This window comes from Nomascus leucogenys, chromosome 2 (assembly GCF_006542625.1).
Source record: "Nomascus leucogenys isolate Asia chromosome 2, Asia_NLE_v1, whole genome shotgun sequence".
NCBI classification, from domain to species: domain Eukaryota; kingdom Metazoa; phylum Chordata; class Mammalia; order Primates; family Hylobatidae; genus Nomascus; species Nomascus leucogenys.
The window spans coordinates 85,426,753-85,446,408 of record NC_044382.1 but is presented as its reverse complement, the minus strand read 5'-3'; the positions used below and the strand labels follow the sequence as shown (position 1 = coordinate 85,446,408).

Genomic DNA, 19,656 nt, shown 5'->3' with positions numbered 1-19,656 from the left:
ACAGGGTCTCACTCTGTCGCCCAGGCTGGAGAACAGTGGTGTGACCAAGGCTCACTGCAGCCTCAACTTCCCCAGGCTCAGATGAGCCTCCAGAGTAGCTGGGACCACAGGATCATCCAACACCTGGCTAATTTTTTGTATTTTTTGTAGAGATGGGTTTTGCCATGTTGTCCAGGCTGTTTTCAAACTCCTGGGGTCAAGCAATCCGCTCGCCTCAGCTGCCCAAAGTGCTGGGATTATAGGCATGAACCACCATGACCAGCCAATTATGATATTTTCAATTACCAATAGTTGTCAGATTCATAAATTTTTCAGAAGAATAATCACCCTTCTTAAGGCAACTCTCTCAGTGGGAAGGAAAGAAAGCAAGCAAAGCTGGTGACAAAGTTTCTCCCATCACTTGAACTGAGAAGTAAAAAATTTCTTAGTTGGTTAAAAGCCAATCGCCAATGGTCAATTCACTTGAACTTTGATTTATATGGAAAGGCAATGAGTCTAAAGCTCACTTGATAGCAGTTGACTTAGCTTAGTCTAAGTTAGAACTTCTTATATTTTTCTGTTGTTTTTAGCTCTCACCGAAATGTGACACATGGGAAAAGAAGCAGGCAAGCTTAGGAGAGAGAAGATAAACTAAGTTTTTTCCAGGATGAATATGAAATTAGGATAGCTCATTAATACAATTATGTAATTCTTTCCCAATGAAGGATGAGACAGGGGACATTACAGTAATTCCTGATAAAGAGATCTGAATGGCATTAGAAGGCTTTACTTGGGTTAGGATGTCAGTAGGTAATAGGAAAGAGGAATTCCTATATTTTTCACATCTAGTTTGAATGTAGTTAGATCAGAGGCTGAGGAGAGCTACTTTCCAGCATGGGCTCCAAATAGTTTTCCTAAGAAATATAGTTGGTGTGTTACTTAGAAAAAAGACTGATTACAGTTAGTTAAGAGGTGATGAACATTCCACAAGGAGGCATCCTTTTTAGATGCCTTCCAGACAAAATTATACGTGAACATATAGAACCGTTAAACTGAGTTATAAGGCTGAGTAATCCATCCACCAAATGGTGGATGTTTCAGTTTGGGAAAAGATAGACATCCTAGAACCAGAGGTGAAAGAGATAAGAATAAATCATCCTGTGCATGCCTGAAAACAACGCTCATAGCTCTATCTGGAGGTGAAAATCAGTCTTTAATTGCTTGGGATGCTCTTCTTTCTAGAACAGGGGTCAGCAAACTTTTTCTGTAGAGTCAGAGAGTAGCGGCTGGGTGCGGTGGCTCATGCCTGTAATCTCAGCACTTTGGGAGGCCGAGGCAGGTGGATCACTTGAGGTCAGGAGTTCGAGACCAACCTGGTCAACATGGTGAAACCCCGTCTCTACTAAAAAATACAAAAATGAGCCAGGCATTTTGGCACGTAACTATAATCCCAGCTACTCAGGAGGCTGAGGCAGGAGAATTGCTTGAACTCAGGAGGGTGAGGTTGTAGTGAGCCAAGACTGCCCAGCTGCACTCCAGCCTCAGTGACAGAGTGAGATTTCATCTCGAAAAAAAAAAAAAAAAAAGGCAAATATTTTCAGCTTTGCAGGCTATGGGTCTCTGAAACAACCACTCAGCACTACCACTGCAGCAGGAAAGCAGCCATAGACCTTATATAAATTAATGTGTGGCTAGATTTCAGTGAAACTTTATTAAGGTGGAAGGCAGCACAAGAAATTTACTAAACATGATTAGAATGAGTTCAGCAAGGTTGCAGGATACAAGATACAAATACAAAAATCAGTTGTACGAAAAGATATACCCATAAAAAACCCGGACATGAACGTTCATAGCAGTCTCATTCAGAATAGCCAAAAGTTGGGGGGACGGGGTGGTGCAGAATACAGGTTCCATCAGTTGATGACTGGGTAAACAAAATGTGTCATATTCATACAATGGAGTATTAGCCACAAAAAAGGACGAACTGACAAATGCTACATGAATGAACTCTGAAAATATTATGCTAGGTAAAAGAAGCCAGGCACAAAAGGCTATGTGTATTGTATAATTCTGCTTACATGAAATGTCCAAAATAGGCCAAAGACAGAAAGTAGATTAGTAGTTGCCTGGGGCTGGGGAGTGGGTGATGGAGATTGACTGCTAATAGGTACTGGGTTTTGTTTTGGTGTGATGAAAATGTTCTGGAATTAACTAGAGGTGTTGGATGTACAACCTTGTGAATATACTAAAAACCTCTTAATTACATACCTTAAAAGGACAATTTTATGGCATATAAATTATTTCTCAATAAAATGTCAATTGTATATCTATAAACTAGCAATAAACAATCCCAAAATATAATTAAAAAACAATATTTACAATAGAATAAAAATGATAAAATACTTAGGAATAAATTTAATGAAACAAATGCAAGCCTTATGTGCTGAAAACTACAAAAAATTATTGAAAGAGTTTTAAACTTGATTAAAAGGAAAGACACCCATATACATGGATCAGAATATTGTTAAGATGGCAAGACTTCTCAAATTTATCTATAGATTCAATACGATCTCAGCTGACAAAAGTCTTGCTGCCTTTTTTTTCTTTCCAGAAGAATGAATCTAAAGCACTTCCTAGGTTTCTGAATTGGATACACAGGGATTTGACTATAGTCACCCAAATATGACATGTGGGAAACGAAGTAGGCAAGTTTAGGAGACAGAAGATAAACTAAGTTTTTCCAGGATGAATTTGAAATTAGGATAGCTCATTAATATAACTATGCAATTCTTTCCCAATGAAGGATGAGACAGGGGACATTACAGTAATTCCTGATGAAGAGATCTGAATGGAACAGAGAGGGACTCAAGGGTGACCAGATGCCCAGTAAAAGAGTGGTCATTTCATTAACAGAAAATTTACTGAATTTTAAGGTGGAATCTCCAAGTTGGAAATATATGAAACTTGAAAACAAGTACATAGGGTACTACTAGACAAACATCAGGTTGGACTAAAAAAGTTTTTTTTTTTTTCCTTAAGCTCTACTTCTAAGGCCACACACTGTCACACTAGTTTCTTAAAGATGAATAGTATCCTATAGATGACCTACAATGTGGTACAAATAAACACTAGCCTAGAAGTTGAGAGCCACCTTGATCCTTGACACTAGGAAATAGTAGGTGCTTAATAAAAATCTACTAAAGGAATTCTGGATTAAAAATTAATTGTCCTTGGGTCTACCATTCTTTCTCTCTGTCTGAAATCTTACCAATGTGAATTTCCAAATCTGAAAAATGAGTATCAAACTGTATAGTCTCAAAGATTCTTTCCAGAGCTAACAATGTAGGTTCTGCCATTGGATTGAGTAGGCATAACTAGTTGCCTAGCTTTGCCAACTGATCCCTTGTAGACTGGCTCACTGTACTTTATTTCATATATTCAAAATTACTCTTTACCCCTACTTAATACTGTACAATCACAAAGGATTAGGTGAGAGAAAATATTAGTGTAAACGTCTATTTATATCACTGGTCTACTCATATGAATAAATGAATCAATAAGCATGACCTGTATAAGGCACAGACTCCTCAAATATGACATTTTCTTAATGCCATCCATTTTTATTGCCACTGAGCTCATCATAGCTTTCCAAAACTAAAAAGAAACATCTAAAACTTTTCCTAATTTCCTTAGCCATAGACGACAAAAAATTACAGAAATGTTAATTTGAAAGCAATACTTGTCTTAAAATTAAGAAAATATAATACCACAGAAATGATATTTAAAATACTTAGTTTGTGCTAAAGTAACAACCAACTTACCCCTTTCAGATTTGAGCTCTTTTGCCTTCACAAGGGCATCATAGTATTTGTCAGCACACTCTGGGATTATGTCATTTGCATTAGAAGTGGAAGACTTCAATACAGACAAAATATCACTTGATTTTTTTCCTTCCAAACACTGATTAACATCAACCACCAGAGTAACCCCTGGGTAATTGAAAAAAATAGTTTCTTGTTAATGGTTATCTTCCACTTACTTCAAGGCATGCAAATATATAATTCAATGTTTTAGGAATGCATTAGTATCAAACATTTTTACCCTTTGAGAATATTTACCACATATGCCCAAGACAATCACAAATTCATCGACCAGTTTAGTCCGCAAGAAGAATTAGATACCATGAGAGTATGGTTTATTAAAAACAATAGTCTTTCCTTGTTACTCATATGTGGTATGAAGGCACTAGGTTTTGCTTGCTGTAGTAATCTATGAAATGGGGGTGAATACACACTAACAGTAGATATGTAGCTCTAACCTAGGCCATTAACATGTATTTGAGAACTAGTTTTGCAAAGACATTTGTTTACTTTAGGATAAGCAAAATCCTTTTTAAGTTATGGAAATCTTGGTATTCTCTTGTATAGTGCTAACATATTTAGCAAGATTGTCATAAACAACCTAAACAAGTGTTCTAGAAAGGCAGAGCTGGTAGATATGTGCAACGGAGTCCTAAAACTTAATTCTGGAGCCATTTTATACCTAACAAGCATTTTATCCCATTGCAAATTTCTACCCCTCCTCATTAACAAAACATATTAAACTCTTGGTTGCCTAAGGAAAGTTAACTTAGTGAATTATTTCCCACTTTAATTCCAGGCAAGAATGTCCAATCAATAGGACTACAGTTTTCACAACCAGTAAATGCACTGAGTTAGAAAAATAGAACCAGAAAAATGAAAGAAGCCAAGTTAAAATACTTCCTACATGAAAAACATCTTGATGAAAAGAGAAGGGAGACATGGATGCTTTTTCTTTTTTTCTAACACGTACATCAAACTCTACAAATATTAAATTACAATTTGTTGTCATCAAATTATGTTCACATGTGCATAGTACTATGAGGATTAAAGGGGAAAGAAAAACAGAGACTGATTTTCAACAACCTGGAGTCAAAGTCATGCAAACCTGGAGGGGCACACAGAGATGAAGGGAGAACTTCTCAGGCAAACTCCAGTGGTTGTTGAACAAAAGGTATGGCAGTATGTTCTTATGCTAACAGAGGTTAATTGAAAATGGGTAGACATAGCCCTTTCCTCTTCTCCAGGAAAGCTTTGTAGAATAGAGAAAATAGAGTACTGGCAATTGAGAAGTTTGTGGTCCGAGAGAAGTCAAAGGAACAAGAAAATGACAAAAATTATCACATGAACTACATGTGACAGTGTCATGTAACCCAATAAAATGCACTTTTCCTTGAAAGATATTACAAAAGGCACACATTTCTTGCATATATTATCATTGAGTATCGATGAGCTGGTTCACAGGTCAATTTCCAGATAACTAAAGCTAATTCCTTTATGGATCAACTCTCATCTTAATAGAACCATTTTCGATGAAACTCTAAAACATGCCTTAGAGAAAATCCTAACAGGACAGTTGCTATTGCTCCTTATTTTACCCAAAGTCTCTGGTATAAAGTAGGTGCTTAATGTCTGCTGAGAGCTGCCAGAAGAGTCCTTCTTGTCATTAAAATTGTGCTGTGCTATAATCCGGTGAGTGTTATTTTCAAGGACTATGGAGGTGTTTGGGCTTACTGGCTCCTGCACGAAATAGCCTTAATAACTCCTATGCTTCTTAGTTTTTCCTTCTTCCTTCACTGTCAGCTGTCACTTTTTAATGACATTGGTGTGCCTACCTATGGCAGCTTAAGCACTTTACTGCCTTGTGACTTGTGGCTTCTGATGTGCTCTAAGTCACAACCAACCAGGAAAAGAAATTACCAAAGATAATAGAGTTTTGCCTAAGAAAAGAATCAACAGTCTCAAAGTATCTATCTGAGGGGTGCTCAGTGAATAAAGTAGATTAACTTCAATGTGCTTGCTTTGAGATATCTATTTTGATTGCTTTTTTTCTTAATCTGTGAGTTGTAGCTAAATTCCAGATAGTTGAAGATATCAGATAGATGACTTTCACTCCAGAAAGTCAGGTATGTTTCTGCCAAGGAACAAATTAAGAAACCTCCCATAAATCTCCTAAGAGATCCAAAAAATGTTTGCTTTACATCTTAAGCCACAAACCAGCAGGCTCTCTTAAGGCACACGTTCACAGTGGAGGTGATATAACCCCTAACGGGGCAAAAATTGGTTCCTGCAGTGAGGGAGTGAAAAAAATATCTTTATGTATAAAGTACAGGTCTACATATGGCACATAAACAGGTATACGATATATCTGTGGCATTAAAATTTCATGGTAAGGAGTGATTAGAGAAAAAACTGTCTAAAAAGATTCCTTAGGGTGCCACAATGAGAAAAAGGTAGAGAAAGACTGCTCTAAGGAATCTACTTTAAGCAAGCAAGATACTCCAGTGAATGTGAACACTGGGCCAAAATGAAAGGGACTTGAGTTACTCTGCCCTTTTAAATTTTGCTGGTGGTAACATATTTGGGCCAACACATTTTCTTTTATCATATTATCTGAGAGTGTGTTTGATGCTTACAGTGTGTGACCAGAATCTATTTCAAGTCTTCATCCAAATAATGAAGAATGTTTTTAAAAGGTGAAATTCTTGTTGAAAGTCAGAAAATTCTCATAGGTAGTATTAACTTTGGAAAATCTTTTTTTGCTGTTTAAGATGTAGTAAAAGAAAGTATATCAGCTCTTTAAGGGACAGGACAGAGGGAAAAGATAGGATTTTAGATGTGCAAGTACAGAGTACAAAATCATACATTTGAGAAATCCTCTTACTTAAAAGTCAATTAGAACCATGAATCTCAATCTGAAAAACAGAATCAACTTAACATTTGCAGGCCAAATGTAAGAACAATGAATATAAGAAAAATTTAAAAACCTTCTAAATCGGTTTCATTTCTAAGAGACAAATTATAACCATTTTAGGCTATTTGAATGTCTAAATTACAATCTACTTTCTCAGAAGTGTCTCTTCAGACTATGGCTTCCTTCAGTTTTATATTTAAGTTGAAATTTCTTATTTACACACCTCCAATTCATTATTTTTTTCTTAAGCCATGCTAGAAAGGAAAGACTTCAAAGTTCCTTAGGGAATAAAAGTTCAGATTAGAGAAATACACACATTTTTCTAAGCTAAGGAAATAAAGCCGAGATGTTTCCCACAGATGCTTCCGAGGTTGAAAAGCTCATCTGTGGAGTAAGACAAAGTCATCTTTTTTTTTTTTTTTTTTTTTTTTTGAGACGGAGTCTCGCTCCGTCGCCCAGGCTGGAGTGCAATGGCGCAATCTCGGCTCACTGCAAGCCCCGCCTCCCGGGTTCATGCCATTCTCCTGCCTCAGCCTCTCCGAGTAGCTGGGACTACAGGTGCCCGCCACCACGCCCGGCTAATTTTTTGTATTTTTAGTAGAGACGGGGTTTCACCGTGGTCTCGATCTCCTGACCTCGTGATCCGCCCGCCTCGGCCTCCCAAAGTGCTGGGATTACAAGCGTGAGTCACCACGCCCGGCCAAGACAAAGTCATCTTAAGAGCCTTCTTTGACCTGATACAACAGAATAGATTCTAATTATGCCATCAGTTGGCAGGTTAATGAAATATACTTTTAGGAATCTTAATTTATATATGGAGAATGTTAGTATAGCAATTTAGAAGCTATTTCAGACTATCATGTGAATTTTCATGTTATTCTTCCTTAAAAACAGAGGGTTAAACAATTTTATCATTTGAACCAATGTGGGGATCCTGCCAGTTGCTGATTCTGCCTATTCCAATTATGCACTCCAGAAGTGGGGAAGTAACCACAGAAGGGGTTTAGGGACCCACTGTGAGATGGATCTGAGCTAATATTCTATTGATCACCTGACCTCCATAAACCCCTACATTGACTGGTGGACCACAGTTATGTTTTGGGCCTCTTGGAATTAGTGTCAGTTCAGAGCAAGTGTCTACTAATTCCCAAAAGTCTGATTATGTCCTTTCTCCTAAGTACAGTCACCCTGGTAAAAGGCCATAGGCCCCTTTGGGGGAGGGGTGGAAGAAAGACTAACAGTATAAATTTTTGGTAGTGTAGCTGAGTTTTTCCTCAAGGGGCCTGGCCTTCCCTTCATTTGAGGGGTTCTGGGTTTGTAAACTGGCCCCATTCTGGGAATTGATTGAGGGTCCATGACTATTTTTATGATTCAAGGTAGACTTCTGTTTCCTTGGCCCAAAACTCATCCAGTTGTACAGATTAAGTAAGAATTGAGTAGACTGCCAGTCTATTTCACTTCTAGTTGCACCATGATCAGCTAGCCAACTCCACAGGTCTCCTGTTGGTTCTGTTTCTATGGAAAACCCTGGTAACAATAAAGGCTATGGAAAGGAGAAAAAGGCATTTATTAAGTAGAACTGGTCTAGTTCTCTAAAAATCAAGAGAAAAAACCGATTTTATTCAATTATACAATTTGAGAGCTTAAAAACTATTTTTTACCTTCTGGATTTTGTTCAGCAACATTGTTAAATTTTGTTGGAGATAGAGTCAAATCACTGACAATAGGGCAACCAACTAATTTTGGTATAATGATGTGTCCAAGAACTAAAACTTGGTAAGAATCCAAATCTTCCAGAAATTAAAAATTGCATGACTTCAGGCATATAACCAAATCCAAAAAGGCAAGTTTCAAGAGCAAAGGAGGTGAGGGCTTACATTGTTTTGCTCTGTCCTCGTCCACGTTGGCCTCGTCGACGGCTTGCTGTATCTCATCCAGCCAAAGCACTTTGGAAACACTCTCAGAGTCCTGGGAACAATGTCACAGAATAAAAAGAAAGAAGAGTGAATGATGAGGAAACAGAATTAATAACTGCTTTTGAGGAGCCATTTAATCATAATTCCCACAAATTCTTAATCAGCAACTATTCAGCTCTGCCATGTACTGTACACACTCCTGATGAAGCAGACCCCAAACCCGACCACTTCCCTCTTCTTCCCCACCACTCTTTAGTCCAGCCCCCCATCATCTCCCAACTGGACAGCCGCACCAGCCCCCTAGCAGCTTCTGCTGCATCTAAGCTTGCCCTCACCACAGTGGCCCTCTACAGAGAGCCCAGAGGATCCCTTCAAAATAGATAGCTCAGTGCACCACTCCTCTGCTTAAAGCTTCCCCAAAGGCTTCCCTCGGCAGTTAGAAGGAACACAGGGTGCCTTCTCAGGGACGGCGGGGCTCCAACGGCATGGCCCTGCCTACTGCCTCTCTGGCTGCACCTCATACCCGTTTACTTCCCCCTTCCTGTTCTAGACCTTCACACGAGTCTCTTTCAGACCACAATACTCTACCCTCACTCTGTGGCTGTTGGCTTTTTCTTACCTTTCAGGTCTCAACTCAAATGCTGCCTACTCTAAAAAGTCTTCCCAGGCTACCCTAGTCAAACACTCTCTCCCTCAATCAATTACTGTGGTTCCCAAACTAAGTGCCAAGGTGCCCTGGGGTACCATGGGATATTTTTAATTTGAGAAAAACACAGGGATTGTCACTAACAATGTAGTGTAAGAGACAGATGTGTCAAGACATATAGCTAGGCGTGGTGGCTTACACCTATAATCCCAGCATTTTGGGAGGCTGAGGGTGGTGGACCACTTGAGGTCAGGAGTTCGAGACCAGCCAGGCCAACATAGTGAAACCCCATCTCTACTAAAAATACGAAAATTAGCCAGGCGTGGTGGTGCATGCCTGTAGTCCCAGCTACCTGGGAGGAAGGCGGGAGGATTGCTTGAACCTGGGAGGTGGAGGTTGCAGTAAGCCAAGGTCAGGCCACTGAACTCCAGCCTTGGTGACAGAGTGAGACTCTGTCTCACAAAAAAAAAAAAAAAAAAAAAAAAAAGAAAGAAAGAAAAAGAATTATAATACAATGTGATCAGGGCAAATTATATGCTACAGACGCATGATCCAGACATAGGTGAGAAAGGGTTAACCTATGGTAAAGGTGTTGAGTTGCAGGGGGAGCAAAGACTAAGTAGTTAAAGATAGCTTTACAAAGGAAGCAACAGCAGCAATGAAAATGTATTGCATTATTCCTATTATAGGTAAATATTCCTATTTAACTTTGGGTTGATTCTGATGGTCCTGCTACAAAAGCAGCACTGACAGATATTAAGTGGAACTTCCGGGTAGCAATTGTGTTTTATAAAATCTTGTCTGAGATGGAGAGTAAATAATTATCAGCAGAGATATTTTCAGGAAACATATGACATTTAACAAATGGGAACATTTTACCTATGTGTAGGAATAAGTGTCGTGTTCTAAATCCTAAGTCAAGACTGTGATGAATGAAAGGTAATGGATCTGGCACCGACTCCGTCATTTAAAACTTAAGATGGATGGGGCAGGAAGGAGAGGAAATAGTCACTGGTTCCTCTGGCAGGCTTCTAACACTATTTTCCTCAGAGGTTAACGTGAGATAATGCATGTGGAAAGGGCTCTGAAAACGAGATAAACTATCTGTTATTTCATCCTGCAACATCTGGGCTAAAGGAGACCTCTGGGGAAGTGTTGGTGCCTGCTTCCACAATCACCTCTAGCTACGTGGCAGACTACAAGGGAAGCATCAACAAGATTTTCCATTTCTTTCAAGAATGGATGGGGGTGGCTCAAACAGGAAGCCAGGTGGAAAGGGGAAGACTAGAGGAGGAAAAAAGAGACAGGGAAGCAGGAGCTAATTTTTCTCTGTTTCCAAGATCTAAGAGAACCCAACACTCCCCAGCTATAGCCTAAAAACTAAGCTCTATGAGTTCATTTATGTGTCTCAGTTCTTTTGAAGGGTATTTACCTTCCTTCATAACTTATCACTGTAGAAGATGCACCACATAGATTTTTACCCAGATGAGAAGGCAGTAACAATCTTACTTCAAAGCTTAAAGTATTAGTCTTATAAGCCAAACTGAAGAGAGAAATTACAAATCAGATGAATTTAAGTCAACAGTTTAAATTATGAAACATTGAACTAAAGGTTACTAGAGTTAAACGTAAAACCAAAAGTAAAAGCTGAATCTTATCAATGTAAAGTCTGCTTTTTCTTATTTTATTTATTTTATTTTATTTTTGAGATGGAGTCTTGCTCTGTCACCCAGGCTGGCTCACTGCAACCTCCGCCTCTCAGGGTCAAACTATTCTCCTGCCTCAGCCTCCCAAGTAGCTGGGATAATAGGCGCCCGCCACCACACTCGGCTAATTTTTGTTTTTTTTAGTAGAGATGGGGTTTCACCATGTTGGTCAGGCTGGTCTCAAACTCCTGACCTCAAGTGATCCCCCCACCTCAGCCTTACAAAGTGCTGGGATTACAGGCATGAGCCACTGTGCCCAACCAAGTCTGCCTTTTCAATTGTTCACCAGAAGACTGAAAATAATAGTATATTTATGGGACGGCCACACCTCCACTTTAGTTAAACAGCCAGGTTCAACGTAAGAGTTACAAATGAATTAAATGACCAGAAACTAGGCCATGTGCAAATCAAGTCATAAATTCCTGAAATTAGGTAACTCCCAGAAAAGTTCTAATGAAACAAAAAAATAACTTTGTCAATATTTTATGTTTTTTATTTCTGCAATATAATAGCATTCTATCTCAGTTTGTATAACCATATATTATGTAGTTGAAGTATTAAACACTGACCTTCGTAAAAATCTTGGTTTAATGTAGTTTAATCAAGATGTGAAAGGTTTCCGCAGATCATTTTCTTCCCAGCATATCCCTAGCCTTTAAGTCTCGTGTGAAATTTGTATTTTCTGATTCTTGCTGCATTTTGTAAAGAGCAGGCTGTGGGGTGGTCAGGCTTCAAGTTTAAGTTTTATTAACTACAGAAAAATCTGTTATAATGCTTTTTTTTTTTTACTGTATATTAAGTCATACTCTACAGAATATAACAATTCATAAAAGCTTATATGTTGTACAACAATGTGAATGTATTTAACATTACTGAACTGTACACTTAATACTGGTTAAGATAGTAAATTTTATGTTATGTATATTTTACCACTATTAAAAATATCTTATTGTAGACTTATTCACCAACACTCATGGAATAAAGGGAGTCCTCATTTTAATGATGTGCTATGATTTTAGTTTAATTGAACAGCATTGTTTGGGAGGTTCCTCCAGTTATCTGACCCTAAGGGTTACTGAATGGCTCAAAACACATCAAGATAAGGCAAAAAAAAAAAAAAAAAAAAAAAAAAAAAGCCTGAACAAACCCCATCCTCACCCGGCGAAGAAAAACCACCACCACTCAAAAGCCAGGTTCTGGCCAGGCACTGACGACAAATTGAAATCAATATGACATTGATGGAAAATTTTCAAAGTGATTCACCGCTCAATTTGAATTTCTTAAAAAAGTTTGTTTTCCATGATTAATTTATAATTATGTAAAGTGTTTAAGGATTAAGATTTGAAATAGCTGGGAAGATAAAGGAAAGGATAATTTATTAAGTAGAAATTACACTCTGGAACTGCATTTTTAAAACGGATAAGAAATGAAATATGGGACAGATTCAAAACTTACTGCTGCTCAACATCTGTTTTTGGCTTAGTTCTGTAAAGGCCTGTGTAATTTTCTGCCATTCTTTAAATGCAAATATACTAGGGGAGAATTACAGCACTTATTCAGAATAGATTGTTGGGGGTGGGTAAGAGTTAAATGCCTTTCTCCAGGGATAACGTAACACGTTCAGAGGCTTGGCCTGAGCCATGCTTACTGAAGCATCGAGTGGATTACATCCTTTTCCTGCGGAGGACCAGGGCAAGTTTCCTGCCTGCACGGCACAGGAGAGCAAACTTCTACAGACAGACCAAGGCTTCCATTTGCTGCTGACACATGGAACTGAATTGTGCTCCATGATTTTACAGATTTCGTAAAGTTCAAGAGAGAGGACTCAGGTCATCAAAATGAAAGCCCTCATCTTTGCAGCTGCTGGCCTCCTGCTTCTGTTGCCCACTTTTTGTCAGAGTGGTAAGCAATTTTCTCAGAGGGTAGGATGGGGATGTGGGTTTCTGTTACAAATTAAGAGTCAACTGAACCAAGCTTTCTTTGCATCTCACACAAACTGTAAACCCCAAAGGCAGTTTGATATTTATTATTAAAAGGTAGAATCATGGAAATGAACATCTATAGTTCATTCACTCTATTCAAACCTGGTCAAAGACTAAGTGTTCCCTCGTGATGTTTAAAAATGTGTGGCGTATTCAAGATTTTAGATGTCTACAATTAAGTCAGGGAGCAATTTTGAAAGTCGTTTTTGTGTTTGTAAGAATTTCTCTTCTGGTTAAGCAAAGATGGCACTTTTTCAAGGGATTAAAATATATATCCTGTGTTTAAACCTCTTGGTGACACATAAATGGGAGAAACAAGAATACTGCCAGAAAGATAAAGTCATCTGCTTTCAATAGCTGGCAATGCTAATAAGTCAGTATTTCCGAAATCAATAACCTTTTTTGACTTTCAGTGGGGAGTTCTCCCTACCCTCGTATATGATTTTTTAATTTTAAAAATAAGGTCTCCCAAATACTATTATTCAACTTTGAATGTACTTTCCACTTCACTCATCACAATGTTAGCCTGAAACCTCCTTTTTCCAAAAATAACAAATTTGGGATATGTCTGTATCTGTTACTCTTTGTTAGGTCACACACTCCAGTCAACATTGTTAGGAGTGGGAGAGGCAAAGACTGGACATAGCAAGGGAAACAAAAACAGAAAACAATGCTTTCTAAAGGAACATTGCTTAAATTCACATTTGGAATCCCTGAGTTGTTGCAGAGAGCTCTAAGAGAATCTGTGGTGATTAGCAGTAAGCACATGTGGGATTTATGAATATAATAAGTGCACGCTCTTTCTGGGAGTAGATGGGCCAATATGTTGAGAAGCAGAATTGCAAAAGAAACAAGGTTTTCGGGGTTGGTTCCTTCAAGATGCTAGTAGGGTTTGATGGAGGTGAAAACGGGCGCCTCTGAAGGAAACAAAGAGGCAGTGAATTGCTTTCTTTCATAGGGGTGGGGGAGAAATGTGAAGGAAGAATGAAGCAAGCTTGTCCAACCTGCCTTATTTAATTGTGGTTTTGTTTTGTTTTAGGCTTTTAGCAGCCTGAAGCCATGGTTTTTAGTTTCTGTCTCTAGAGATAAACGGAAAAGAGGGATGAGGAAGGGGCTTTACTGGCTCAACTAGAAACAGAAACTATGAATCCGTGACTGTATTCTCTCCCTTGGATATCCCTGAGAGGCCGGAGTTGATTCCCTTTGGACTAGTTCTTCAAGGCCTTTTCCCAGATAGAAAAACATTTCTGAAATATTATGCCCAATGGAAGCCTCTATAAAGAATTAAAATAAAAAAATTTAACAGTGAGTACAATTCATAAGAAAAACCAGGCTCTGAGGAATAAAAGACTTATTTAAGTGGACGCAGATCTGGCATTCTCATGGAAAATGGAATCCAACCAACTTTTCCACAAAACACAGGCACTGTTTGGCATGTCTGGAGGCATGATATCTTGCTAAATCACAGAAATTTTCTGAAAACGGACAAACACTTGGTTTTAACAGCTTTTTAAAATCAGGCTAATAACTTGTATGGCATGCTCTTCAGGCACCATTCTCTGACTTTGTGCCTGTCTTTAAAGGCACTTCTCTTTGGGTGATGTCAGATGCAAGAACTTTTCCAAAATGCAAAAGTGAGCAGGTTTGTGTGTCACACAACACACCTTCAAAGATCACCTCTAAATACAGGCATAGAAGAATGCTGCCTCCCACATTTTTCTTTCCTTTTCTTTGATCTACCTTTTCTTAAGTGACACCTGATCACCTCCATACCCCTCAGTTATCAGGACACACCTCCTCTATTTTACACCGTGAATTCAGCTTGTGCAATCTTAGGGAAACCCTCTGCATAAACCTTTCACCTGGGAGCTAACTGCTAGAGATTAAAGCAGGAAGAGAAACTGGCTCTGAATGAAACACAGGTTACTAAACACTAACTTCAAGTATTCAATATGGAGGAATTTTGAGGCCATGGGACAAGACATAATGGCGCAGTACTGGCATTTTAAATTGATAAAAATGAGGTTTATATTTGGCATAGAAGTCTATCTTAAAGGTAACATTAGAAATCTGAGATAATCTATTTTCTATACATGTGAAAGGGTTACAAAAAGTTATATAATAATAAATGTTCAGGTTTGAGCTTTAAGATTTCGTTTTTGAAATTGCAGGAATTAGGATTATTAACGTCGACATGCCAAGTAACACCAAATATGGATAGCATATAGTTGATGTGTTTCTATCTACTAAAGAATTCGTTTCCAACTTCTTAGGTCCTCATACCGATTTCATTTTTTGATTTTTCGTCCTTTGTTTCCTCTTCCCTTAAAATCTGTCATTACCCCTAAAGTCCACCTTTGGATTCTTTCTTCTCATAACTCTCCCTAGGCCATCTCAACCACTCCCACTAAAGCAAACGAGAGCCTCCATGTAGACTACAATAAATCATGCCTCTAATTTGGGCTCCTGGAATTTTGGACCCACATCCAGTCTTCTAACCAGTTGCTGGACGTTTTACACACTAATATTCCACCAGCAACTCATCCTCAGTCAGACTAAAAACAGGTTGTAGCTTCTCCCCGATCCTGTCCCCTTGCCTCTTCCTCCAACTCAGTTAATGGCATCCTCTCCCTCCAAGTCATCTAGAGTAGAAACCTGAGTCATTATTGCTTCCTGCCTCTCCCTCACTGCAACCCAAAGCCAATCAGACGCCAAGTCCCTTTGAGCCACCATCAGAGTCTCACGTGTTCGCCTCCGCCTTTCCATGACTACTGTTCTAGCTCAGTAACTCACTCAGCTATGGATGACAGTAGCCTCCAAATCAGGTCCCCTTGCCTCTAATTTCTTACCTTTTCAATCTATTCTCTACACTATTACCTAAGTCATCTTAAATACAAGTCAAAATAATGGCTATATTAGTTTCCTGTTGCTGCCATATCAAATCATTACAAACTGAGTGGCTTAAAACAACAGATTATATTGCTGGAGATCAGAGGTCTTAAAATCAAGGCTGTTGGTGGGGTTGTGTTGATTCTGGAGGCTCTAGGAGAGAATCGGCTATCTTGCTTTTTTCAGCTTCTAGAAGCTGCTTGCATTCCTTGGGTTATGACCCTTTCTTCCATCTTCAAAGCCAGCAGCATAGCATCTTCAAATCTCTGACTTTGACGACCCTCTTACCGTCCCCTTATATGGACTCTTATGATTATATTTGACCCACCAGGCAATCCAGGAAAATCTCATTTTAAGATCCTTAACTGGCTGGGCGCGGTGGCTCACGCCTGTAATCCCAGCACTTTGGGAGGCCGAGGTGGGCGGATCATGAGGTCAGGAGATCAAGGCCATCCTGGCTAACATGGTGAAACCCCATCTCTACTAAAAAAATACAAAAAATTAGCCAGGCGTGGTGGCGGGCACTTGTAATCCCAGCTACTGGGGAGGCTGAGGCAGGGAGAACGGTGTGAACCCAGAAGGCGGAGGTTGCAGTGAGCCGAGATCACGCCACTGCACTCCAGCCTGGGTGACAGAGTGAGACTCTGTCTCAAAAAAAAAAAAAAAAGATCCTTAACTAAGTTAGATCTGCAAAATCCCTTTTGCTAGGTAAAGGAACATACTTGTAGGTTCCAGGAATTAGCAGGTAGAATCTTTGGGGGGGGCTATTATTCTGTCTAACACAATGGTCATTCCGCTGTTCAAAATTGTGTGTGCAATCCCATCATCTGTGAATAGACATATGATTTCTTAGGACAGTTTAGAGGCCCTTCAGGAATTTAGCTGTCACCCACTCTTTCAATTTCCTTTCTCAGCTGCAACTTATTAGCATAAGACAATGTATTTTTATGCATCTTCTCTACGAGTAGTGTTACTTACAGATAGAAATGGAATTTATTTAAAACTTTACGTCGCTGACACATGTGTACAATAAAAATTTGCTAAATCAACTTATCTGGCATTCCCAGATCCCATGATAGCCCACACTATGCTTCTGTCCATTCATCACCAGCAGAATCTTACTAATTAAATTCCATCTTTTTATGAACCTTGCTAGTCTTGGCTCAAGTTTATCTTTTCCTTGACATTTTGCTCAAACATCCGAATCTATAAGTATTGTCTGAATGCCTGTATAGTTTATAGTCAACATGCCTATAATGTTCTGATGGGCTATTTTTGTTTCTTCTAATAGTATTATAAACACTTTACATACAAGGATTGATCATTTAGTTTTTGTTTCTGCATGAGATAGTGTTGTTCTGGGGCATATGATATGTATTAAATATTTGCTTGTTGAGTGCCTAATCTACAATAACTTTTTAAAATAAAAATGATCTACAATCACAGAAATTATTTATAAATAATTAAACACATTGTTTTCTTTTCTCTTGAACTATAAATTTATGTTAATACTTTCTTTCAATTACAGGCATGGAAAATGATACAAACAACTTGGCAAAGCCAACCTTACCTATTAAGACCTTTCGTGGAGCTCCCCCAAATTCTTTTGAAAAATTCCCCTTTTCTGCCTTAGAAGGCTGGACAGGAGCCACGATTACTGTAAAAATTAAGTGCCCTGAAGAAAGTGCTTCACATCTCCATGTGAAAAATGCTACCATGGAGTATCTGACCAGCTCCTTAAGTACCAAACTGATACCTGCCATCTACCTCCTGGTGTTTGTAGTTGGTGTCCCGGCCAATGCCGTGACCCTGTGGATGCTTTTCTTCAGGACCAGATCCATCTGTACCACCGTATTCTACACCAACCTGGCCATTGCAGATTTTCTTTTTTGTGTTACATTGCCCTTTAAGATAGCTTATCATCTCAATGGGAACAACTGGGTATTTGGAGAGGTCCTGTGCCGGGCCACCACAGTCATCTTCTATGGCAACATGTACTGCTCCATTCTGCTCCTTGCCTGCATCAGCATCAACCGCTACCTGGCCATCGTCCATCCTTTCACCTACCAGGGCCTGCCCAAGCACACCTATGCATTGGTAACATGTGGACTGGTGTGGGCAACAGTTTTCTTATATATGCTGCCATTTTTCATCCTGAAGCAGGAATATTACCTTGTTCGGCCAGACATCACCACCTGCCATGATGTTCACAACACATGCGAGTCCTTGTCTCCCTTCCAACTCTACTACTTCATCTCCTTGGCATTCTTTGGATTCTTAATTCCATTTGTGCTTATCATCTACTGCTACACAGCCATCATCCGGACACTTAATACATATGATCATAGATGGTTGTGGTATGTTAAGGCGACTCTCCTCATCCTGGTGATTTTTACCATTTGCTTTGCTCCAAGCAATATTATACTTATTATTCACCAAGCTAACCACTACTACAACAACACTGATGGCTTATATTTTATATATCTCATAGCTTTGTGCCTGGGTAGCCTTAACAGTTGCTTAGATCCATTCCTGTATTTTCTCATGTCAAAAATCAGAAATCACTCCACTGCTTACCTTACAAAATAGTGAAATCATCTTAGAGAACAAGGACAGCCATCACAGAGAATGTCTGTTTTCACGGACAACATATGCATAGTGCAAGGAGCTCCATTTCCGAGCTCCTAAGAAATATACTTCAAAGGTCAAATGTTACAAAAGCATTAGTAGTTTGTTTGTTTTTGAGACTGAGTCTCACTTTATCACCCAGACTGGCGTGCAGTGGCACTATCTTGGCTCACTACAACCTCCGCCTCCCAGGTAAGCCTCCCAAGTAGCTGGGATTACACTACCATGCCCAGCTAATTTTTGTATTTTTAGTAGAGATGGGGTTTCACCATGTTGGCCGGGCTGGTCTTGAACTCCTGACCTCAAGTGATCTTCCGGCCTTGGCCTCCCAAAGTGCTGGGATTACAGGCATGAGCCACTGAGCCAGCCAGCATTAGTAATTTTTAAAAACACTTTATCAGTATTTTAAAAATGTTAATGCAGGAGAAAAGATATCACAACTCTTTATAGAAAATGACATTTCCATTTGCCTTATTGCTACTTCAAGCTCTTTAAATCGCCATCTTCCCTATTTCTGTGAGTGGTATTGCCATCCTTGACATTTGACATCATTTTTTATTCTTTGGTCTCTTTTGACTTTCATGCTGGTGGCTGCCTCACCAACTGATTCTATCTTTGTAGGGTCCCTCACCAGGGTCTTTTATCTAGTTTCACCTTTGCCTTCTTTTTTCTTTTTTTTTTAATAGAGACAGTGTCTTGCTTCGTCACCTGGCTGAAGTGCAGTGGCCTGATCATAGCTCACTTCAGCCTCCAACTCCTGGGCTCAAGCAATCCTGCTGTCTCAGCCTCCCAAGTAACTAAGACTACAGGCATGCACCACCATATCCAACTAATTTTATTTTTTATTTTTTGCAGAGATGGAGTCTCACTGTTGCCCAGGCTGGTCTTGAACTCCTGGTCTCAAGTGATCTTCCTATCTCAGCCTCCCAAAGTGCTGGGACTACAGGCATGAGCCACTACGCCCAGCCCACCTCTACCTTCTAACCATTCTCTCCACTGCCAGCCTACCCTCCACTTCATAAGTCCTGCCAGATTAATCTTCCTTAGATATCAGTTAGGATACATCACTAAAACATCTCCACTAATTCCACTGCGTCTATAATAAATCATAAATCTTTAGCCTGGCATTCAAGGCT

General features: G+C 39.3%; 2 protein-coding genes across 3 annotated transcripts in view; one reads left to right on the top strand and one right to left on the bottom strand.

Annotated features, from left to right (window-relative positions):
* Positions 1-19,656, bottom strand: part of IQGAP2 (IQ motif containing GTPase activating protein 2) — a 307,861-nt gene that overhangs the window by 70,967 nt on the left and 217,238 nt on the right. For both annotated transcript variants that reach the window (XM_003261487.4, XM_012505474.2), the window contains 2 exons: positions 8,631-8,721; positions 3,801-3,968 (listed from right to left, as the gene is read on the bottom strand). In XM_003261487.4, the coding sequence (XP_003261535.2) occupies positions 3,801-3,968; positions 8,631-8,721 (259 nt within the window). The remainder of the gene's footprint in view (positions 1-3,800; positions 3,969-8,630; positions 8,722-19,656) is intronic.
* Positions 12,722-19,035, top strand: F2RL2 (coagulation factor II thrombin receptor like 2). The gene is made up of 2 exons (XM_003261488.4): positions 12,722-12,923; positions 17,421-19,035. Exons 1-2 carry the CDS (start codon positions 12,860-12,862, stop codon positions 18,479-18,481), a joined length of 1,125 nt encoding a protein of 374 aa, XP_003261536.1. The 5' UTR covers positions 12,722-12,859; the 3' UTR covers positions 18,482-19,035.

Bases quoted from the DNA above. Each gene is read 5' to 3' on its own strand.
- F2RL2 (XM_003261488.4), top strand. From the start codon at position 12,860: ATGAAAGCCCTCATCTTTGCAGCTGCTGGCCTCCTGCTTCTGTTGCCC. The intron at 12,924-17,420 runs GTAAGCAATTTT...TTTCAATTACAG, and splicing joins GCCCACTTTTTGTCAGAGTG to GCATGGAAAATGATACAAAC.